This window comes from Lithobates pipiens, unplaced genomic scaffold (assembly GCF_037356315.1).
Source record: "Lithobates pipiens isolate NorthernLeopardFrog02 unplaced genomic scaffold, aLitPip1_a1.2 Scaffold_18, whole genome shotgun sequence".
NCBI classification, from domain to species: Eukaryota; Metazoa; Chordata; class Amphibia; order Anura; family Ranidae; genus Lithobates; species Lithobates pipiens.
The window spans coordinates 149,531,250-149,556,811 of record NW_027507758.1 but is presented as its reverse complement, the minus strand read 5'-3'; the positions used below and the strand labels follow the sequence as shown (position 1 = coordinate 149,556,811).

Below are 25,562 nucleotides of genomic sequence, written 5' to 3'. Positions count from 1 at the left end.
CAAGCGTAATGATCAAAATTGATATATCCATCTCAATCTTGATTGTTACATTTGTTGCATAGTACTCCTAAAAGAATAGTTTGTGTGTGTGTATATATATATATATATATATATATATATATATATATATATATATATATATATATGTGTGTATATATATATATATATATATATATATATATTTTTTTTTTTTTTTTTATTTAAATGACTATATAGATATTTATACACACGCACACATTTTTCAAAACTATAAAAACAAGCATCAGATGCTCATTAGCAATCTTTTCAGTTCAGTTTTTCACAATTTATCATATATTTATTTCCTTTGCATTTTCTAACAAAAAAAGCTAAACTAGATTGCATTTTTTTTTTTTCTGGGTGCTGCTTCAGTACATGGCCACATATACATCTACATCTTTATGACTTCCCTGTAACAACTAGCAGTCAATGCATATGCTATTCAAAAATGGCTTGCTCACTCCATGCTGAAAGGGTAAATAAAATTCTATTTTTCATTGTAACATAAAAAGGATGGTTGCTTATAAAGTATGCACCTAATTGCAGGCTGTAGTTGCAGACACAGAAGAAAAACAAAAGATATATATTTTGAAACATTTAATAGAGGATCATAGTTTTATAATCAATCTGGATAAAAAAAAAAAAAAAAAAAAAAAAAAACCTTCGTGGAAGCCTGTGTTCAGACGCTAAATACCAATCTCCTGTCAGCGGAGGCCATTACCCTCCCCGCCGCCATGGCAACGCTAACAGTGTGCCTCACTTCAAAGACAAAGATGTAATTTCAGCTTTGCAGCAGTCAGAGGGAGTGGTTAGACTATACTGCTTGGGCTATGTCAGCTGATGATGAATTATAAAAATACTCCAGGAAGGTTATGGGGTGGATGATACCACTTCCATCTGGAGGGGTTGAGTGTCATCAACTCTTCAGAAAAGAGCATAAGGTGTACCGTTTCGTAATTATAAATCGAAAGCCGACTTTAGATATGCAAATTTCCTTTGTTAACTACAGACCACAAATATAATCCATTTTTCCCGAATGCTGGATTACCATATAAAAATACTCTACATATTCCAAATATCTGCTTTTTAACTGTGTCTTTATACACACAAGTGATTTCAACAAGCTAAGTAATTGCTTTTATGCTGGCCATACACAATTCAATTGATTTATCCGATAGAATTGTGATTAAAGCAAAAAGATCCAATCCGCAAATAATCGAATGGCCATAACTTCCCTTGTGATCGGAAAATAAATCGATCATTTATTGAAGCATGTATGGCCACAATTAGGGCTCATTCACACCATGCACAATTGTTTTCTATGTGCTCTGTTCACACCATAACAGGCTTTGAGATGTTAGAGGTGTTATGTTGTGGTGCACTGACCAAAAATGGAGCATGTCTGCATTTTTGTACAGAGCAGGGCACAGCATGCCACCACTCCGCTGAATGAGGGGTCATTTTGGGGGTTTATTTATTAAAGCTGGAGAGTGCAAAATCAGGCTAATTTCTGCATTGAAACCAATCGGCTTCTAACTTGGCTTGTTCAATTAAGCTTTGGCAATACAACCTGGAGGCTTATTCGTTTCTATGCAGAGGTCAGCCTGATTTTGCACACTCCAACTTTAGTAAATAAACCCCATTGTGACACCTAAAAAAAAGAAAAAAGTAAACAAAGAAAAAAAAAAGAAAGGAGCAATAGTATGATGCCTTGTGACAATGTGCCCCATTGTTCCTACACAAGGGACACCAACACACAGGCCTGTCTGAATGAGCCCCTAACTTCTTGCTGCCCATGTAACACATATATGTGTCACTGGGTGGCCGAGGTAGCTGCGCTGAGAGCGTGCTCACTGCATATTCCCAGCACAGAGATTGTCAAAAACAATGTTTTTGGAAGCGTATTACAATTGTTTTACCACTTGAGGTGTTTTTGTTTACCCAGTAGAAAGAACTAGGAGCAGGAAATTAGGGATTGAGAGACCTGCTGCAGAAAATACACAACAAATCACTTGTGAAGCACTCCTGTCACACATTTTAAAATGTTCCGTAAAAGTATAAAACATGATTATTATTTAAAAAAAAAAAAAAAAAAAGAAAGAAAGAAAGAAAGAAAGAAAGAAAATTAAGCCTTACAGTGGCTTTAACCATTTAAAAAATTTTTTCAAGTGACATGAACTTTTGTACCAGGTGTTCCTCTATACACAACCGAAAATTTAGCCACAGGGTGATGAGGCTCCACCTCCTTTCCCGGACTTGCAGGTGAATGCTGCAGAGAAGGGCATCATAGCTTTCTGCAGTGTTTAGGATCTTCGCCGCCAAGGAATGGAGGATCTGTGGAATGTCACCGGACCAGACCAAAGGTATTTACAATTTTTTTTTGTTTTTTTAAAGACCCATGGACCTGAGCATCAAAATACATGAATCCAGATGCATTTGGAGCCACTTTCTAAACACACCCAGAGTCATGTAATGGTTTTCTAAGGCTGCAATCACACCTAGGCATTTAGCAGCATCTAGGTACATTCAGTTTAGCTACATTTATACATACAAGACATTTCTGCATTATTGGACTGTAGTACACACTACTATTTTTTTTTTTAACAAAAAAAAAAAAAAAAACTGGCAGCTTGGATTGGAACCACTATACTACCAATCCAATGATAGTACAGCAATTTTCCCTGCTGTGCTATTGTGTTCTGACAGGGAGAGTGGTCAGTGCTCTTAGCAAATGGCGCTGATCGGCAGACCTTTTCCAGTCATGACCCTTCTGGCTGCCATACATATGGGCCAAATGTGCCAGACATTTGGCCCATGTGTACTAGGCTTTAGGATCCATGTACAGGACCCATTGGCTCTTGCTGCTCTCTACAGCAAGGGGTTCCAAGGAAGGGTCTTGGGCTTTGAAACCGTTTACCCAATTAGACGGTTATAGACAGGAAAAATATTCCTTCAGAAGTTATATACTTCTTCCTTACATACAAGTACAAAATGTAAATAAATACAAGCATATTAAGTATAATATACAGCATGTGGTGGCTACTGCATAATTCCTGTTTTTTACACATTAGGAAAGCAGTAAACATAGAATAGTGATATTTTCAAAGAATATCTTTGCCACTTAAATGTCATTTTAATCAATTATTCAAACAGAATATCCACCTACAAAATGTATTCTTTTATGCTAATATTTTTACATCCACGTAAATCTGAACTGGATTTCTAACAACCAAATGCTGACAGTAATAATTCTAATTTGAATGACACAGTAAGTAGTCAGCCCGACATCAATTTCTCCTCAGTGTGTGACTCATTTGTAGACAGTCCCCTAACCTTATGAACACTGCTTCTGATTAAATCACCACTGTCTAGACCGAGCATTCATTGTACTGAGCTTGTGTGTTCTGGGGCAATCATTATGTTAGCTAGAATGCAATGTAAAATGCTGTTTTTATTTGTGAACATAATTCTACAGTAGTGCCTTCTTCCATGGCCATGTAAGTCATTGTTTTGGCACAATTTTCTTTTAGATGCATTAAATTGCATATACTTCATTATGTTACATTCAAAATGTTTTGTTCATAAATGATATTACCTTGTACAGTAAGTGTGCAAGTTGCTTACAAAACCCTGTCCAATCACAAACTGGGGTCTTGGCGGTGCACATGGTGTATTTCTTAAAGCAGATCTTCATCCTCTAAAACATGATCCCTCCTCCGGTTCTCTTTTTTTCTCTCTTAATTTACCTATTTTTTTGTTAAATAAATTGTGTGGCCCCTAACCTTAGGTGAATGACGTGCACTGTCCTCCCTTTGCCTCCAGGGATGTAGGGGGGAGAGGCCTAGTGGAGTATCAACGGGAGGTAAGGCAGCTGAACCCAAACCCAGAATAGCCATCAGCCTCTCAATCAGTTTGCACCAAAACATGGCAACATGGGAGTGCTGCCAGAAGAGAAGAGGATCTCAGCTAGACAATGCTAGATCCGATAGGTGGGCAAGTATGTAAAAAGTGAAGAACTCCCCAGCAGGTAAGTAGGAGTTAAAAAAAAATGAAGGGGGAGGGTAAAAATAAAAAAAACTTTATTATATTATACATTAGAAAAAAGTGAGGTCAGCAACCATGCTATGCTGTCTGACAAGGCTATCTGGATCATAACATGCAACAAAGAAACCAGAGAATTTATTTTTGGTTATACAATGCTAAGAAAAAAAACCTTCTTATGCCCTGTACACACGGTCGGAAATTCCAACGGAAAAGGTCTGATCGGATTATGTTGTCGGACAATCCGATCGTGTTTTGGCTCTATCGGACTTTTTCCGATGGAAAAAGTTTGAGAGCTGGATCTAAAATTTTCCGACAAAAAAATACGATCTGACTTTTTCCAACTGTTTGTAGAGAATTCCGACGGACAAAGTGCCACGCATGCTCAGATTAAATTACGAGACCAAAGCTATTGGCTACTAGCTTCTACGTAGTCCCGTCGTACGTAATGAACGTCACCTCTTTCCGAATGATTGGATTTCCCGACAACTTTGTCCGACCATGTGTATGCAACCCAATTTTCGTCCAAAATCCATTGGAAAACATCTGACGGATATTGTGGTTGGAATGTCCGACCATGTGTACAGGGCATAAGTGTTATAGGTATTGTTTATTAAAGTGGAACTAAAAGGCAAGAATATTAATCTGTGCTCAAATTGTCTGATGCCCCTGAGATATCTTGCCAGCATCTTCTCTCTAGCTTCTTCTTGGTGCCTCTCTCCTACCGTCTTCATTGACTAGTGCACGATGACGTCAATCCCGCAGATGCAACGTCGTCATTCATCCTGGCACACAGGCACTGTGCCAGAAATGTAAATGGAGCTGCACATGCAGGCAAGTTTATTTTATTGCAGAAAAGACATTGCATGTTTTTTTCTGCAATACAAAGTCTGCCTGTTTGCAATTTATTTTTGTACCTTTAGTCTCACAGAGACAAGGATGTAGGCATCTTAAAATGGAGGTTCACCCTAGAATTACTTTATGAACATTGAACAGTCATAATACTTATGTACCGTGATAACTGCATAGCACCAAGTCTGACTTCTATCTGTAGTCCACGTTTCCAGCACTGGAAACTGCTGTCCAGTTACCAGCGAGACCATCCAAATTATGGTGTCACTCAGTCCCCCCATGATATCAACTTCTTGCGATTCTAAAGCCTCACTGGGAAACTCTTCTTTTGTGCCCTGATGCTATCAAAGACATAGCACAGGGGGGCTGAGTGACACCATAAGCTACATTGTGATGCCAAGTAAATGACTAGCAGTTTTCAATGGCGTTTGCTAGAAAACCAGAACGTGGAAAGATGTCAAACATGGTGCTGCGAATTTTTTATGAAGGTACAAGTGTTATATAGCGGTTTAATGTTCATAGACACTTTTCAGAGATATCATGGCTGCTTTCTTGTGTGCCAAAATAGCTTGCCTGAAAAACCTTTAAGAGCAAATAAATATAACAGTAGTATAAAAAACATGCTACCATCAAACCTCTTCTTAATTGGGCAGTCCAATAAACATACGCTTCCACATAAAACTACAAACAGTCCACAAATATAATGAAACAGACTTTGGCCTCATAACAGTCCAAGCATCGGTTGTAGTTAATTATGATAATGATTCTTCATAAATAAGTAAGACTTATCATATCATATAACATCAAGCAACATAACAGATCTATAATAAAAAGAATATAAAGTCTCTACAAACACACACACACACATATTCATACATCACAACAAAGCTTTCTTTATAGCTGAATTGCAGGAAAAAAATAAAGCATTGTAGCAGAAGAAACATTATATAGATGCTCTATAATAATCTTCTTTGCAACCTCTAATATTCTTGCCTCTTGTATGCGTTGTCATAAAATGAAATAAAACCGTTGAAAATATTCCATTTTTTCACAGTCTACTTTATACCCTGTGGATTCACACCATACTTCCAACTAGGACACACTCCTTTTATCTCATCAAAATTACACGATAAAGTTAACATAATGTAATCTCAGCAGTTGCTAGCAGAAGCCAAAATTGAAACGCATATGTAGTGTTAGACAGGATAAGGCTTGACTTTAAAGACTCTAATAGCTCATTTTCCCCAAACTCCCAAGGGAACTGATCAGACACTTCTTTGTGACCTGAAAATACTTTAGACACTGTGACTCAAGCTTGGGCTCATCTGCAGTCCCTCTGTTTTACTGTCAGTCAAGTCTAGAAATTGTATAATGTTTATGGAACACAACTACACAGTTCAGAAAAAAAATGTAAAAAGGAAAATGGGACAGCTATGGAATTAAAGGAAATTTGGGCTGAGAGTAAGGCGTTGATCTCTCTGAAAATATAGTTTCTTGTTCATGCTGACCCATTGATCTAAATTCACCTCGCAGGCTTCTTTCAGGTCTGTAATTTAAACTATTTAAAGGAAGCCTTTCCTGAGGCTGTCAATGAAGTCTTCTCATTCAAATCCTAGCTGCTTGGCTGTCATGCTGATCCTTTGACTTCCTTAGCCCAGAACAAGTACGAGGATAAGGACTTCTGGCTTTGCTCTGTGTGCTTGTTCTTGGACTGAGACCCAAAATGTATTAAACGGGAACTAAATTCAGGATTACTCACCTCTACGCCAATGGTCCGATGCCCTTGAGTTCCCTTACTGGTGCTGGCATCTTCTGGGTGCTGGTCTTAAGCCAACTTGATTTGCTGGCCCATGAGATCCCTCACTGGTGCTGGCCTTGAGCCAACTTTTTTTGCTGGCACAGGATGATGCTGCGCACGTGTGGGAGTCATTCACCCCAACACACTGGCACCGTGCCGCAAAAGTAAACTATGCTGTTTATTTTATTGCAGAAGAGCCTGACTGTTTGTTATTCTTCCCCCATGACTTTAGCTTTCCTTTAAAGACAGTAGGCCAGCATAATAGTCAGGCAACTAGAATTCTTAGAGTACAGCAATGGCAGCCTACATATTTCTATTTGAAAAGGTTTACTTTCAAAGGTAGCCAAACAGAGTAGTGTGCTTTAAAGGAAAGAGTGTTTAACCGTGTGTAAGTGTGAAGGACACCCTTTACTCTAAAATGAAACCTTTCAGCTTTATATAATCAAATTCCTTTTTCTGTTCAAAACTGGTATTGTTATATAAAGGTGCATGCAGTTTTTTTTTCTATGTACAGTGTTTTAACAGCAAAAGGGTTATGACCAGAAGTAAAAGATGTCACCATGGTAGTGTACTGCTGCATTTTAAATGGAAATCTGTTCAATGAGAGCATGGTATGAAAAGCAAAATTGGGTATATGATTCAAGCAAAAAAATTTAAAGGACAGTAATAACAGTTTATATAGAAACTTGTAGAATGAATTTGACCAAAAATACGACACCAGGCAAAACATAGAACCACTTACAGAAATAAAACAGATTAACAATAAGGGCCTTTCACACAGATCAAGTCTGCCTGTTAGTTTTTCAGGTGGACCCAATTGGACCATCCATTGCCCTCTATAGAGCGGTGGATCTCAACAGACATGTGTCCGTTGACACCCGCCGACATCTGATCTGAACCTGTCTGCTAAAAACAGGTGGATGGGGGATTTCTTCGTCCTGTCATCCGCCTGCTCCGTGTGGATCCGCTGAGCTTGCGGACACCGCCAATGTGAAAGGGGCCTAAGTGTGTTCCTTGTGCTTTCCTTTGTACCAATGTTATCGCTCTCAGATCCCTGATGACGAATTTTAGAGCTTAGGTTTGTAGTAATGAAATGCTAATTTGCCACTTTCAGTAGCGTTTAGGTATAACCGCTAAAAGTATTTTATGGCATCTGTGTCCCCACTAGGGAGATTCTTTCTTTTTGCCCTGGGGAATATTGTCGCTGGCACTCTAGTGACCGGAAATATACAATTTTGCATTGTCATCAGAATAGGAACAGAGGGAAATATTCAGAGGCATATGTTCTGGTGACAACTGTCTAAGGCTGGGTTCACATTGCAGCGATGCGGGAACACTGTGAAGCCGCTGCAGGTTCCCGCATCGCATGCCTCCCGGCGGCAGTTCACACTGCCCTATGCAAACTGCTGGGAGTGTCAGTGAAACATTAATGACACCCCCAGATCAGTTCGCATATCGCAGTGCGATCTGCAAACTCGGACAGGAATCGGATCGCATGGTGTGAACACCCATGCGATCCGATTCTGCTGCGGACCAAAAAAAGGGTCCTGTGCGAGTTTGGGCCGGATGCGATGCGAATTCAGCCATACTATCTGTATGGCTGAACTCGCATCGCACAGAGATCGGATGTGATTTGCAATGCAGTGCGGTGCGGATCACATCCGATTCTTGTCACCGCAGCAGTGTGAACTCAGCCTAAGATGGGATTTCCTCCCACTTTCTAGAACTTCTTTTCCTCTTCAAAAAAAAAGTTTTGACTTTAGATACTTAGAGGGAACATTCACACTACCTCCTATGGAATAATACCTGTTTGAGGTCTGCCAGGGGGGCATGCACTAGCACTATATGCCATGCTCGTTTCAGCACATTGTTTTTTTTTTTATATTTATATAAAGTGTCACATTGGGGTTTATTTACTAAAACTTGAGAGTGCAAAATCTGGTGCAGCTGTGCATGGTAGCCAATCAGTTTCCAGATTTTTTATTTATTTTTGGTCAAAGCCTAATTGAACATGCTGAAGTTAGAAGCCGATTGGTTAATATGTCCAGCTGCACCAGATTCTGAGTGCTCCAGTTTTAGTAAATCTCCTTCATTGTGACACTTCATGTCTTTGTACAGCAGTGTGGCGACATGCCTTGTGACCCAGTGTGCTGTCTACAAAGGTCTTTATTTTACTGCACTGTACAGTATGCCAGTACTGTGTTGTGAACGGGGCACATTCCCCGGAGGCACACTGGAAATTTTAAACATTCCTTTTTCTTTATTGTAAATCAGAAAAATTACAGAATCTCAACATTTAAAGTTAGATTTTTCTGGGATGATGATGTCAATAAGATGTCCACATAGTGGTCTCTGCCTTAAAATAATGCACATATTTTGCAGAAAAAAAAGTGCATTCATTATTTTTTTTTTCCCATAGTAGCCTGCAGATCCATTGCAATGTCAGGCTCCTGCAGACAAGCCCTTCAGTTTTCAGCCTGTATCTCTGTACCGGCTGTCTGTTTGAAAGCTGCAGGGCTTCTGGGTGAACTACAAGAGTGCTCATCAGCGCCCGCTCTGTTCATTGAAAACTTCAAGCTTGCATTCATTCACAGATCGCTCCGCCCCCAAGGCTGTGTTGTTTATGAAAAGTGACAGCGGGTGCGGGGAGAGGAATCCCCATGCAGGAGTTGGGGGTGGGGCTTCACTGCTGCAGCATGTTACCGGTTACCCCCTATATATGGATGTAATGTATAACATGCTCCGAAAGGTGAACTTAACTTATCTTTTAACCTTTCTGCTCCCCAGATTTGTTTTACCATCATAAACTCTCCCACAAAAACATTTCTCTCTGAAAACAAATGCAGCTTGTAGTGCAGATTTCTGGAAGAGTAGAATGTTTTTTCTTGGAATGTGTATATAATAAGGCTTGACATGCAGCATGCTATCTAGTAAGAAGTAGACTGAAAGCTTCACCATTTAGTGTTTGGGATTGGAATACATGCCTTGCAAAATTATTAAAATGTAGAAAACAAACCATTCAGGCAAGGTTTAGACTGTTGAACTGTGGCAACATGGACGTTACTGCAAATGCAAGTTGGTGCACTGCTGTGCCATTTATTTTTAATGATGCCCTACTGCATCTGCGGTGCAGTGCACTAAGATGAATGGTGTTGCAAAGATACTTCTTTGATGCATATTGGTGCATTAGACAGCCCATTCAAATGTTTAGCCCTCCCAGCTTGCACCTTGAACTTTCCATGTACTAAAAAGAGCCCCTTCCCCTTGTTGTAGGGATGAGGAGATTAGGCGGTATTCTGTAGTCCTAATATGCTTCTTACCAAAGTGATAACAAGTGTTCGCTGTCATGATCATCAGGTAATTTAAAGGCCTGAAAATTGAACTAATGTAGCCACCACATCTAAAGACTCACGATATATTAAATTTTTGTTCGTTGGTTTATACATACTTTAATGTCCCTATATGATCAGAAAATGGGATTACATCATTTGAAACCAAGTCATTGAGTGTAACTATAGCCTATGTGTCCCTTTATGGCTCCAGGTCTGGTACCAAAAGGGCCACATTTCCCTCAACATGTATTTCAAAAGTTAAAACAGGGATATCATCCCAAGTCACAACTGTGCCATGAAGGTGCCTTAGTAACACACAGGGGCGACTTATCAAGCAACTTAGCCGCCTGACAAGTCGCGTTCCGTTCTGTACTATGGAATAGATCTAATACTCAAGTGGCTCTGACTTAGAAAAAGGTTCCTGTACTACTTTGGGATGACTTCAGGGCGACTTGCATTGACTTCTATACAGAAGTCATTTTGCAAGCCGCTGAAGTCGTGTGCAGATCGCCTTGCAAAGTCTGCAAGTCGGGCTGCCCCTGTGTGAACCGGCACTATAGTCTATATTTGTATCAACACAGACTCTTAACATAAAAGGAAGGAATTGGTTTAAGGAAGTGTATCAAAGGTGCAAAACTAATACCAGTTACAACTTCATATATTCAGGCTTTTTTTTCCTGCTAGAAAAGCACTAGTAAGCACAGAGCTAAAATGTTTTAGTAAAATGTGATTGTTTCAACGTTATAGTATATCCATGTTAGAACGACTCAAGGACTCTTCTCATGGTAAAAAAATCTGGCATTTAAGCTTAAACAAAGAAGAAACATGTCCAATCAATAGTTTTCCCATATACTGTACCTTTGCCATTTAATAGACAACTAAATTTTCTGCAGGAATCTTTACTTTTATTTTAAAATGGAGCTACATCCACTGCTAAAAAAAAAGCCTAAAAAAACAAGAACTATTATCCAGAGATGTGCACTATCGGCAGTTAAATAAGAGTTGGAACACCATCCGTATAGTAATCTAAATAGCAGGCAAAGCTCTTTGAAATCTTGTGTACAGTTAATGTCAGTTCTCTAGAGCAGGCGCTTAAAAATGGCTGAGGAAAGCATTCAAGAAGGCTTAGTCACTTTGTGGTGGCTTTTAGATTTTTGCCTTTATTTCAGGCTTAAACAAAGTTCAGTGGGGCATCTAACTGTCTCGGCTGCAAATTACAGTTTGCTCTAAAATAGAACGCATGCACAACATGTTACCAAAGCTGCGGGGAGGGAAATCTATTCACTGGAAATTGAAGGCTTGGCGAGTCAATAATCTTCTTTCACACAGTAACAATTTTTAGTTAAAATTTCCTGACCCAAACAAAGGAAAACAGCATTGTTCATCTTTACAGTACTGTGGCAAAACACTAGAAACATGGGCAGGGAAATATATATACTGTACATTTTCATATTCCAGCTACTGTACTTGTATATTCTTTATTCAACCCTTAGTGAAAGAATAACTCAGGTGCTATTATCTTTCCTAGGGAGCGTTCACTTCTTCTCTGAACTCGCCTACCTTCCGCAACCTTTCTTCCAGACATCACTTTGGGATTATTTTCTACTTACAGAGCACATCTTTGCTACTTTTCAGTTTCAGTGGAAAGAAACATAACTACAGTAACAGAAATGGTGCATTTTGCGTCAATTGACAGTGACACAACTGCACCATCTGCATTGACCTAGTGTGCAGATTTAATTATAGTATATATTGCCCCTCCACATACATACACACACACACCAACATACATACTCTTACACTGCCTTGCTGCCTTGTTCCACTTATTAGCTTCAGCACTGTCATCAAAACCTTTGGGGTCATGCTCCAGAGGGCAGCGCTTCTCCTGCTGAGCTATCCTAGTAATCCTTTGGTTCTATATAGTGACTTGCAATGAGATCTCCAGAATGGGTTTAAATCTGAAATGTATTTTTGTATTGGCAAGGACTGTCTATAGTGACTGAGGTGACAGAAGACAGTGATGTGGTTTGCCAGTAGGTTCAGATAGTAAAGGTCTGTAAGGCCTGTGAGGGTACCCTAGCTGTTCACTGCTGGCGAGACAAGTCTGCATGTTGGCTCAGTGACATTTGTGCACAGTAGATGAGAAGCATCCAGTAGATATTAAACCTCTCTGGGGGTATGATTATGTCTGATTTTTGAAGCTCAAAGTGGTACATTGTTGCACATGGATATTTGGCATTTTATATTGTAGGCCCCTAATTCTTAGGAATAACTCACTTAAATCTGTCCAAGAGACTAGTAGACATCCCGGGTATGATAAAGTTTGAAACACGAAATCATAAATTATATAATAATAAATAATTCTAACAAATAATATTATAACAATACATTGTATTCAATAATGTAATCAAATCAAAAACACTGAAATTTGCTCATTCGTAGAATCGTCGCTGTCGTCACTTTCAACGTCTGATGACAAATTTCCCCAGGAATCATTATCGTTCAATTCTGCAAGTGATTCTAATATACCATCACTGTTTTCTAGCTGGTCTAAAACCGCTTTTGATGTAGAGGAACACTTTTTGGATGCCATGGATTTTCTCAAGTTTCCAGGCAGAAAGAACAGTAAATATAATATAAAACTGCAGGCAGGGCGCTGGACAAAGCACTAGGGACAAAAGGGAGGTGGAATGATTTGATATAGTAATGTAATCTTACAAATTTACAGTGTATTGTGTGTGTGCTGTATTTTTCACTTTTTTTTAATTTGCCGCCGGGCTCCATCCCCATGCGATGCGATGCACGCAGGGAATGGAGCCCGGCACAGTGATGAATCAGGTGGAGGACACAGCCCGCGGATACAGCAGGGGGACATTGCAGGATCCTGGGGACAAGGTAAATAACTTTACCAGAATACTGCGATGCAATCCCGAGTGTGGCTTTTGGTAATGAAAATTCACCCCGAGCCACACTTGGGAATACCGCCAGGGAGGTTAATGTCCAAATGGCAGGACAGCTTTTTTTTTTATGCTCAGTCTGCCCTTTAGTCTGGGGGTGGTAGGCATATGGAAAAGACAGGTTGGTAACAATCAAGAAACACGATTCTGTCCAAAACAAAGATGTAAATTTTGTTCCTCTGTTCCAATGTTTTGGGGTATAACATAGTTGGCCATGGCCATATTCAAATGGATTTCTGTTGTTTAGCTTGTGAGCCACCAACTGCATGGATGAATGATTCTCCTACTATGGGCTATTGTATTCTGACAGCTAGTACTGCCACCTGTCAAAATACCCGAACAGTGCCTGCATCTGTCTGGATGCGAGTGCTGTTTGACCAGAAATTTTCCACCTGCCATCTTCTAGAAAAGTAATTTGAAAAATAGATTTTTGTCAATCTAGGTGTTACTGACAGGTCCACCTACAGAATTTCAGGTGATTCAACATTAGCTTGTGTTTTACTAGGGATGCCAGCTGGATAGAGGAGAAAAGTTTAGCAGGAGGAACTTGGATAGAGGAAGGAGCAAACCGGACAGCCTGGACCTAAAGGACTTGAAGTTGATACAGGGCTTGCAGGCTTTGGCATAAGAGAAGGTGTCCTTGAGGAGGGTAGACCAGCATAGGTTTCAAGAAACCAAAGAGAATGCATTGGCAATATCTGGGTGTCTGGCCATTTTGGTGTCATGCCCTTCTGGTAGATCCTTAAGCCTGAGGTGTAGCAGAAGAAATTATTTACCTAAAAGTAAATTAATTGGGGAGTTAGACTGTGCCTCAAATACATAAAATTACAAATGTCAGGGTAAAGTAGTCATGATTTCAGCAGAAGGCAGAATACTGTGGATTTCTAAGGAATCCATGGAACAGGGTTTGAAGCTACATGAAAGGGCATTTGTCTTAGTGCTCTTAGAGCCCTAGCTATAACTAATAACAATGTTAAAACAAGTCAAAAAGAAGAGACCCCAACAGGCGTTAAGCCGTATGACTGTTTCAATATACTCCAAGTTCTTGTGGTCAGTGTAGACCACAAATGAGTGCCAAGCTCCTTCCAACTAATGCCACCATTCTCCTGTGGCTTGTGGCTGTCAGTCTTGCTATGCCTCATGGGACTTGTAGCTCTGCAACAGCTGGAACAGCTGGAGATTCGCTAATTGCATATCCCTGCTATAAAAGCTTAAAAAGCCCAGAAAAAGACAGATTGCTTTCAGTTCTGCAGCCTGGGCCCTATGAGTGATGGTCTGTACTTTGGTGGGATCCATAGCAAAGCATTAATAAAGAATAAGGTAACCCTGGAAGAACACTTTCAATACATGTAAGGTGCATTTGAAAATGTTAGCATATAAGTGCTGCTAAGGTTTGGTGCGGGCATGGATCAAGTAAAGGTAGGCAAACAACAGTAGCACAATTCAGAGGTAGTCACGGGCCAGGGCAGGTAGCAGAAAGTAGAGTAATCCAAAGTCAGGCAAAGGATCAGAATTGTAGACACACTGTGATGAAGTAACACACTAGTGCAGGGGACCTATCACAAGCCCTGGGCCCCTGAGGTGATGAAGTTTAAATTATTTACCTGAGGTACGGCCAGCCAATGGGAATAGGGAAGGCACTGCTGCCAGAGCTGAATCTGCTGCCTGGCAATAAATTCACAGGATGGGGAAGGCTGCCATTGGAGTGGTAGAGTGATGGGCCTGTTTCTCTGCAATGGATGTTCAGCCGGAGGTATGTTACAGACAGGTTCCTCTGGCTGCAATGGGAAGGCTGAGCTGAGGACAAGACAGGCGTAATGGGACCATGCAACAGCAATAAGTGACCAACTCTGCAAATTGCAAAACATTATCTTTAGCAGTGCAAACATGCACAGACATATAAAAACAATTTCCCACACATTAAAAAAGGTTAGGACTACTTAGGTACGACAGCATGTTATACTGTATATTACTTGTGGTCTTCAGAGATATTTAATGCCCTTATTAATGAGCATCAATCCCCAAAAGAACACTTTGTAAATCTCAAAATCTTCACAAAATAGACACCAGTTATAAAGAATATGTATTATTTGAAACAAAAAGGTGTATCCAGTTATCTGCTGCTTGTTTTTTTTTTAACACACTTATGTTTGTAAGGTTTACGATAAAAAGGGACAATGGTACTTTTCTCAGAATACCGCTTCAGAGCACATTGCTCGATATTCCCACATGGATCGCATAAGATAAAGTTCATATGATGTTAATAGACTGGTATTGTCGGCCACTATATTCCAACTAAGTGGATCTAAATCACCATTAAATATTCCTCAAGGAATTGTTGCTCATTCTAAGCAAGGAGCAACTGGTCCCATAGGAATATATTGAGTATTTATATAATGCATATTAACATCATATGAACTTTGTCATATGCTATCCCTGAGGAATACCGAGCAGAAGTGGTATTCTGAGAAAAGTTTGGTCATAAACAGTGCAAACATAACTGGGTCTGAAAAGTAAGTAGCAGATACACCTTTTAGTTTCAAATAATCTGACATATTCTTTAAATTCTTCTTTTTATGAAGGTTTTAAATTTTACAAAATAGCTAGTAGAGGGTAGCAGGTAATGCATAATTTTAATTTTAATTTTAAATGCATAATTTTAAAGACAGTGGGGTTCATTTAATAAAGGCAAATAGACTGTGCACTTTGCACATGCAGCTGCACTCTGCAAAATAATTAGCTACAGAGCTTAATAAAATAGGGAAAACTTCACTTTGCAAAGAATACCCAAACTCACGCAAAAAAAATAAGTGTTTTTGTTCTTGCACAATTGTATGATAGAGGTTAGCAGAGCTTACCCTAATTTACTAAGCTCTGGAGCAACTGCAATTGCAAAGTACACATTCCATTTGCCTTTAGTAAATCAAACCCTATGAGTAATATACAATGTGCTCTCTAACTTTAGTAGTCCGTAACTTTTTTGTGGCGAAAATGTTGTATATGTCTGTATGTCTGTGTGTATTTACTCTAAGATATTGTACAGTAGTTTAAAAACCACTCGTAACTAGAATCACAACTCCTGTTTAAGGGGTCAATAAAGTAAAAGGGATTTTCTCCAAAATTACTGTTTGCCCCAAATACTTTTAGCACTAATCCCTCCTGTGGGGTCAACATAAATTTTTCTGGTTGCGCTAAACTTATGAAAGGTGATAAAAAGGTCTATAGGCTACAACACATAATCATTGCAATTTCCAATGCCTTCATTAATAATTTTTTCATATTGAGAATTTTAACACACATTGTAAATGGAAAGCCATTTATTGGGATATTTAGCACAGAAACAGATACTGCAAGAGCTCTGCAGGCTGGTGCCTTATCCTTCGTATCTATCACTTTCTACCCTGCTTATTACAGTCGTTGGAAAGGTAATGGCCAATGCTTTTGTTAAACAAGATCTGCTTTCAGGAAAACATCTCAGACCACCAGGTTGGCAAAGAATCATCTGAATTTGTTATACAATGTCATTTTGTGCATTAATCCCATATTCCATTCTTACCAAACAAAAGCTGAGCCTGTACAATTTATGAATCAAAAAGCTTCTGGGAAGAAAAATGCATCCGAAAAACAAATCTGAAGCAGAAATAAAACTTACTGGTAAGCTTGATGGCCTCTCTTGTTGTATTATATTCAAGTCTTCATGGTTAGTCTTTGCAGGAGCCATTGAAGGAGGTTGTGTCCTGTTTCCATAGCTTTCTGGAGGAACATCCTGAACACACACAAAAAAAGTAAAATATATAATATGTGTGGCATAATTATATTTGCTGCTCCAACAGTCATCAGGTAATCCCCCAAATAGCCTTTGCAGAAAATATGATTATAGACAATACAGGTTTTATCTTAAAAAAAAAAAAAAAAAGCAATTTACGCTGTGAAAAAGCATGTGCATTTACTGTAAATAAGGCCAAAAAAAAAATCCTACTAGGCCATTTCCTGTGCTGGCTTTCTCCGCAGCAATATACTCTCTCTAGGCATCCAAGTTAAATTAATTGTTATTGGTAATTTTATTGTTGTGTCCTGTTATTGTGATTTTTGTGTTGTATTTGTTGAATGTAACCTTATCTTAGTAATTTCCCATTGAGATTAATAAAAATATTCTGAATCTGAGTCACAAAAATACCAATCTTAAGTGAATCCTTTATATCAGCAAAAATTAACTCCATACAACGAGTCAACATCAAGACCTCAATAGACAAAGATCAGTGTGTAGGAGGAAAACAGCATGGCCAGTTTAATACATAAAAGTGCAGAGATGGTGAATAAGGGGACAGCATCCATCACACAACTCTTTAATGAATAAATCAGATACCTTCCATTACTTCCCTATAGGACCCATAAACACATCCATTTTATACAAGGTAATAAAAATATGATACACAATTAATTTTGTTTGCCTAGGTGAAGCAGATGGAACCATTCAGTTATGTCAAAAAAGAGTGGCAGGATTTCTCACTTATTGTCATTACATTAAGGGGGAAGGGTAAAACCATTCTGGTTTGACGATAGTAAATAAGCTGCCACCAGCTAACAACCAGCTGGCTAATTTACATGTAGTGGCATAAGCAAGCACACAGCACTCCATGGTGATATTTAATTCATCTAGTTATATATGGAAACGGCACACTATGCGATACGTTAAAGACGACAATAGATGCGAAGTCAAGCAATGGGTGCTTTAATTAATAGCAGTCTCATCTCGCAGACCTAATAGCACAAATAAGTAAGTAAGATTAATCAGCACACCCACCCAAGTATACAAGGTTGAGAAACATTTCTACTGTTCGCTCTTGTATCAGAACATAATTTCAAAGAAAAATCGGTTCTATAGAGCAGCATACATTTTGGTGGACCTTTGAAGAATGGGTCATCACAAATTCCAAAATGAGTAGAGGACCTTGGGTTCACATGTATACTGCTATTTTTTATTTTATTTTTATATTTCACATCAAATATTATAGCAGGGTGTTACACTTTGACTGCTTGAATCAGTGTTTCTCTTCCTTTTCAGTCAAGGTACCCTTTAAAATTCCGCACAATCTCTAGGCACCCTATTGCAAAATGTACAAAACTAAAACTAATAGCTTTACATTATACAACACCCAATGTTAGAGGTGATTTATTCTTCCAAAGCAATACATCTTTGCACTCTAGTACTTACTAGTATGCCAATGTTTGTCTTCTCCCTCAACTAATGTGACCCCAGTGCTGATGGAAAGGGGCAGTGAAGAGGCAAACAAGGATGCTGTGGAGGCGCCAGATGTCCTCGCTATTAACTTGCTATTGTTAGGCCAGAAGGTTAAGCTAGAAGGTTGTAATGGTGCAAAATAAAACCTTGGCTTTGTGTAGCAAAAAGTCAGGTTTGATCCACCCGCTGGATCGTACACAATTTTTGAGCAAGTTTTAGACATTTTGCCAAGACACCCCTGAAGAAACCAGAGGGCACCCTGGTTGAAAAAAGGCTGGCTTAAGTATCTGCTTCTTGCATACGCTGTAGCTCATGGGTACTCAACCTGTGGCCCTCCAGCTGTTGCTAAACTACAAAGTCCCATTGTGCTTGTAATTGTCAACCTGCAAAACCTCATGGGACTTGTAGTTCCGCAACAGCTGGAGGGCAACAGGATGAGCACCCTTGCTTGTAATACACTTGGCCTTGTTTTTGTAAGGACCGCTTACTGCCCAAGCACATATTCAGCCTTTACGGCACATTCTGCATAGTTGAATGCAGGTAATGAAAGTAGTTTAGAATATAAATGGACTAAATAAATACAGAAACATGCAGTTCTTTCAGAAGCTATGGCTAAAAAAAAAATCTACCAAGACAAAGGCAACTCCATCACATCACATACAAAACTCAAGTTATTGTGGTGTGGATAGATTTAGATACACGTATAAATGTCCTTATTCATTAAAAAGATATGAATACCGGTGATTTGAGAGAGACATTCGGAAAAATGTTAAAATGCAGGTTGAACTTAATTGAAAAATCATGTATTCTGCAAATATGTTTGAAAAACCATTTGCCAAATTTTACATACATTTCCAGGTCTTGAAGTTGAATTCCAAGGCAGATACTGAAATGCAATACTTCACTTCTACAAATACTTCAATTATTTTACCTAGAATTTCCATAAATATCGGAATATATCTAGATATCACCCCACAAGGGGTGCTAGGCTTTGAAGCCTGCCCATGTGTTGCTAGGGAATGTCCAGACAGGATGAGAGAGAAGAGTGAGCAGAGGTCATGACTTGAGTTGCTCCTCTTTTATCGCCCAACAATCAGGCTGCAGCTGGCAAGGTGATTCCACCATATTGCTTAACCGTAACAGAGAACATGTTGTCACCCTCCAAGCTGCGCTGTCTGCAGCAGCAAATAAATCACAAAACCGTGTCTGGACACAATTACAAATTTTCAGCAAAAAAAGGCAGTTCACGTTATGTCAACTGTTTATATAGCTTGCAGTTCAGTATAAGAACGAACTTGTATGAATTTTTTTCTGTTAGAGTTATTTACCATGAATAGCAATACAAACAATGCGGTCAAGCAACATGTGCTGCTAGTAATCAGTGGCAGCTCATCAGGTGCCCAAGGGTTCCAACCTGTGCAAAGGGGCCACAATTTCAGTCCAAAAACATCTGGGAGTACATCACAGCCATTCCAGGATTATGCTTTTTTTTATATATAAAAAAAAAAATAATATTGTGTAGCACCACGTTAAGAAATTCAATAGTGCAAATGAAAAACTAGTGTACAAAAAAAATATATCAACATATATAGTTAAACTGATGAAGAAACAAAGTCCCAATTGGCTGTATATAGTCCAAGGTGATGGAGTAAATCAAGAACCAAAAACACCTTCACATTTGCAAAATGTTCTTCTGTGAGTGTGTTCAGAGGCCAACCACCATCTCCCTATAGAGTCAACACTGACATTTTTTTGTACACTAGTTTATTTCATTTGTACTAATAAGAAAGTCACGCTACACAATAGCTATATTTTTTTTATTTGATTTGGTTACTAACAAGACCTTGATCTGATTTTTTAACGCCACAGTGCAGATGTCTTAATTTTTATATGCTATTTTTTATGATGGATCCAAAACATCATAACCTTTCTGGTGAAGTTGGATCTTCATTTGCACTCTATAGAGGTACAGCTTTGGTTGCAGTTTTGGATCAGGGGATAACAAAATAAACGGGACAGTCCTAGAATGACTGATGTACTCCGAGGTGTCTTTGTTCTGATATCATGTTACTAGGAATACCGGGCATTTCCATGTGCCTGCATTTTACATCCAATGCCTGTTTGGCACCCCTGCATACCCAAAAGCATGAGTACAAGTATATAACTGCTAGAGCCAGAACTCAAGAAAAGAAGCTGGTTGTGTTTTTTGGGTCGCCTGCTATTTATAATAAAGTTGCAAAAAAAAAAAAAACCCCAGAACAATTACCCACAGGTACGCTTTACAGAATGAATCCATGCAGTATAGATTTTTTTAGCACGTATCACATGACAGTGAAAGCCTGTATTAAGTTGTTCTGTTAGTAACACTAGTGTCTGATAGAATTGTAAATTATGATCTTTTGATTTTAAAAGTCTCTATAAATCATGTAATCCACTTACAGCAGATTGCAAAGAGGTGCTTATGTTGGGAAAGCAATATGCTATGCTAAACATTGTCTCTAAACTGAATATTTTCCCAGTCCACCACACTGTCAGTGGGCCTCAAATCATGCCAACTTCAGTTCTCTAAAATAACCAGAAGAAAAACAGAGAAAGCATTGGGAGGGCATAGAGAAGGCACAACCTAAAGAGAGAGAAAAAAAAACAAAAAAAAAACAGACATACAACCAGCAGCATTTAAAGTGGAAAGGAACATTCCATTATCACAACCCCATGGCCATTCTGTTGAGCACTATATTGTTTATAAAAGTAAAAATGAATAATATTTATCTATGTAGGCTTTGGTCTTCTCACCAATAATTCCTAACAATATACTTACACTCTTCATCACATTGAAGTGTAAGGAAAAATAAGCATTTGTAATAAAATGCAGTTTATTTACATTTCAACCACTTTTAACCATTTTCAATCTGCCCAATCTGGAAAAAAAAAAAAAAAAAAAAACTACTGAACAAAATCAAGGATAACTTACCCCAACAATGTTTTGATTGGTTTACAGTTTTGACAAAAACTGTTGCCCAAAAGTTGCCCTAAGGCTCGGTTCACACAGGGGCGACTTGTCCAGGCGACTTTGCCGCCTGACAAGTCGCGCTCCGTTCTGTACTATGGAACCGTTCTAATAGGATCGACTCAAGTTGCTCCGACTTAGAAAAAAGGTTCCTGTACTATTTTGGGGCGACTTCAGGCGACTTGCATTGACTTCTATACAGAAGTAGTTTTGAAAGTCGCCGCTGATCGTGTGCAGGTCGCGGCGCTGCAAGTCATGCCGCCCCTGTGTGAACTGAGACTTAAAATAGTTATTGCCCAGTGTACTTGACATCTTTGCTGGTTTCAGGACCTAAAGTGCACAATCCAAAATTTGGGATGAACGTTAACCTGAAATGTTTCAGGTTTTGGGTGCAATTGAAGTGCTTTGGATCGATTTTTACCAAATTTTTTATATATGCTCTCTAACAGCTTAGAAACTACTGTGTTTGAAGGAGGATTGAGGCCCAATAAATTGCCACCAAACTACTGATGGTTTGGCCAGCATTAAAGGTATGAAAGAACAGAAAAAATAAACAGATGCCGGCCATCAATGAAAATAGAAGGCCCATTTTACTGTCCATTTACGCTTTACACAAATTCCATTAATAAAATTAAGTATCATTTTTATGAGGCTAAAAGCATAATGAACATTTTGCCTGGTACTTCGATGCATCAAAAATGCACACTTGTGTTACAGCACACCACAAAAGATGTTGCAGTGAAAAAAGTAAAGCAGTAATGATTCCTCCGACGTGGGGGTCCCTTTACAATAAATGGTTTGCAGTATGCAGTATGCCACAACACAAAGTACTTTGCATTGTGTTACCACAACGAAGACTGGTGTAAACGGGCCCTTAAACTCTAAGAACATCTTGTTTTCTAAATCTGTATTGTCAAAATGCATTTCAATATGGTATGTTATTTTTAGAGGAAAAAACTCAGTATCAATAAGATATTCAATAGCACAAGCACTACAAAACACATTCACTTATTTTACTTATTTGGTGCAACAACCAGCTAAAGAAAATTAAAAATACACCTTCATTTAAAAGACTATTCAATCTCAGCATAGACTGCAAACACATACGAAGATAAAAAAAAAAAACTTCTGTGACTGAATAATAATAATAAACTCACAGAGGAACCATTGATTGCAGTGTGCAACACACAAGCTGTAGAACTCCCTACTCTTTGATCAATGAAATCAACCATAACACCTTCCTCCTACTCTAGGATTTGGGAAGCTGCAAATCACACACACAGATGTATTCTTTTCTGACATTAAAAGCACGTGTTGAGATTACTCTCAAAGCTACGTCCATACACCCTATGGCTATTGGCAAGATTTCAAGGAAAGATACTTTGGCATGTAATACTAAGGGAAACCCTGACTTGGCTGAAAATGAGAACAAATAATAACAGACGAGGACATAAAAATACAGAGCTAAAAATGGAGTCACACTAAGATTTATTTTATTAACCCTAGCTTTCCTTTATATGTGTCAAAACATTGCATTATGCTGCATGCTTACAACCAATTAACAAACAGCATTCATTTATGTTTTTACATGATGTCCAGACTTTTTAAAAAGGATTGAGTAAATAATCAAACCACACAATTGTTTGTTCATACGTTAGTTCTGGGCTCTTCATTCAGGTATTGTTCTGTAAATGCTTACTAATTTGAGAATATATATATATATAGAGGTGGATGCCACCTTAGATGAAGACAGCCACTTAGATGCTCGCATGCTTGGAACAAACACAGATCTATACTCAGAAAAAAGTTAAAAAAAAACATCCCCAAAAAAACAAAATACAAAAACGTATAAAAAAAAATGGACAGACTCGATGGACCACTTTTGGTCTTTTTTCTGCCCCTATGCACTATGCACTTAGAGGACCAACATATATACTCAATAGACTTGTACACTCAAACACCAAATATATAAGAATGCCTGGTTTTAAATTTTGCTTGTAAGTAGGGATGAGCTCAGACATGTTCAGATCCTAATCTGAACCCACCTGAGCGATCCCTCCTAGAAGCTGTCATTGCCCACACCAGAGGCATTACCAGCCCCACAGCTGGCCGCTTGTGACTGGCAGTGTGCAGTAATAGCTTCCTGGTAAAATAGCTCAGGTGGATTCAAACTAGCATTTGAAATTTCCTGAGATCATCCCTGCTTGTAAGGCAAGTTACTTTTATCATAGATCCCAACTTTCTGAGATGGAAGAGCGGAACATCTTTTAGTACAATGTGTGTAGGCAAAGGACCCCATGACCCCAGTTACATGAATCATGAAAAATGAAATAAGCAAAAATAGCTTTTTTATCATAATGTTTCGTTTGTACTGGCCTTTTAAAATAATGTGATCATAAAAAGGTTTGTGTGAAAGGTTTGGTGTAGTGTAACACTTGTTAGTTAGGTCAATTCCTCTGTCTCAAAAGAGGAACAACTGAGGAAGAAAGAGGGACAGTCTCTCAAAATAGTTTCATGCTTTTACTTTCACCCTCTGTTCTACCTCTCTTCTACAAATTTTACCCTGCCAGTAATTGCCTTTACAGACTAGGTGGCCAAAAGTTTTGAACATCTGATTCCCACACCTATACGAGTTTGTTAGACATTGTATTCCAAGCCATGGGCATTCATTTGGTGTTGCCCTCCAGTCTTCTGGGTAGGCTTTCCACAAGATTTGGAATTGCTCAATGAGAATTTAGAATTTAGTGGGAACCAAAAAAGCGTTTATGAAGTCAGGTACTGATGTTGCATGAGAAGACCCGACTCGATCTGTGTTCCAATTGTTTTTCCAAAGTTGTTCAATAGGATCTCCTTCCCCACACCATTACCACAAGCTTATGGGTTATCACACAACAACCATTAGTCAAAGAATTCACAATATTTTATAGTGAAAGGAATTATGAGAGACTTTTAAATGATAAAAGTAAATCTGTTCTAAATCAGGGAAGTGCAAACTGGGTATGTGGAAAATGTACGCACTTAAGGTTTAGCTTCAGTTAAAACTGCATATTATAACCATTGGTAGCTCAGTTAATATAAACAACTACATTTATATGCAAATTTCCATTTTATTTTTGCAGAACAAAGAGTTTCTGTAGGAAAGTCAAGATTTGCATATAGCTTTAGTTGGCTGAATCTATGAATCATTTGGGTGTAGTTTTGACCACATGTAACCTCTGTTTATAAGGATTCATCATATTCTTTTCTTTTTTTTCCAAATATTTTATTTTCAGCAGAAAGGTAGTTCCATAACTACAATCCAACAATAAAGACACCAGTAAACAAAACGTAAGTACATCTAGGTAATAAGTAGAATCAGGACACCAAAATGTAATAGTAAGCATTTAGGTAGCCTTATGGAATATACATAACACTCTATGTCCATATAGGACTGGGAATAATCAGAAGACTGGATACCCAACTCATTTTAAATATACATGTAGAGGTAGGAGAAGTGTCGAAGGATAGACGAGAGAGACCAGCCGGTCTTGGGGAAGGGGGGAGGGGAGGCGAGGAAAAAAAAAGGGAGGAATCGTGCTGAAAGATTGATATTGTGGGGGTTATTTACGAAAGGCAAATCCAATTTGCACTGTGAGTGCACTTGGAAGTAAAGTCGCTGTAGGATGATAAAATCAGAAGAGCTTCCACTCATTTCAGACCTACCCTTTGGCTTTAGAGCGACTGCACTTCCAAGTGCACTTGCAGTGCAAAGTGGATTTTCCTTTCGTAATTAACCCCCTATGTCTCATCAGGGAAACGCAGAAGTTATATTCTGTGCTCTATTCATCAAAAATAGCCTTCTCTACCTCAGAGAAGACAAACATGTTCCAGAACATCCACGTTTTAGAGTAGCGCTCATATTTATGCTATGCTGTGAGGCTTGAGTCCTCCATTTTATTTATGTCTTCCACTTTTTTAAGCCAGAGACTACTGTTCTACTATACTGTAAGGGGAATGCCAGATTTAGGGGCATTTAAGGACTCCTCATATTTTTTTATATATTATTTTTTTTTTTATCAAAAAAGGGTTTTATTAAAGAAATAAAACAGAACAAAAACCAATACAGAGAAAGTAATGGCAAGACATCTCCACAAATACAAAATATGCAATTGTAAACACAGTGGGGGTTATTTACAAAAGGTAAATCCACTGCGCACTGCACGTGCACTTGAAAGTGCAGTCGCTCTAAATCGAAGGGGTAGATCTGAAATGAGGGGAAGCTCTGCTGATTTTATCATCCAATCATGTACAAGCTAAAATGCTGTTTTTTATTTTC

The 25,562-nt window shown here is 38.7% G+C and overlaps 1 protein-coding gene across 12 annotated transcripts in view; it reads right to left on the bottom strand.

The window, feature by feature from the left end:
• ARID1B (AT-rich interaction domain 1B) overlaps positions 1-25,562 on the bottom strand; it is a 527,934-nt gene that overhangs the window by 319,884 nt on the left and 182,488 nt on the right. For all 12 annotated transcript variants that reach the window (XM_077486264.1, XM_077486251.1, XM_077486257.1 and 9 more), the window contains one exon: positions 16,651-16,764. In XM_077486264.1, the coding sequence (XP_077342390.1) occupies positions 16,651-16,764 (114 nt within the window). The remainder of the gene's footprint in view (positions 1-16,650; positions 16,765-25,562) is intronic.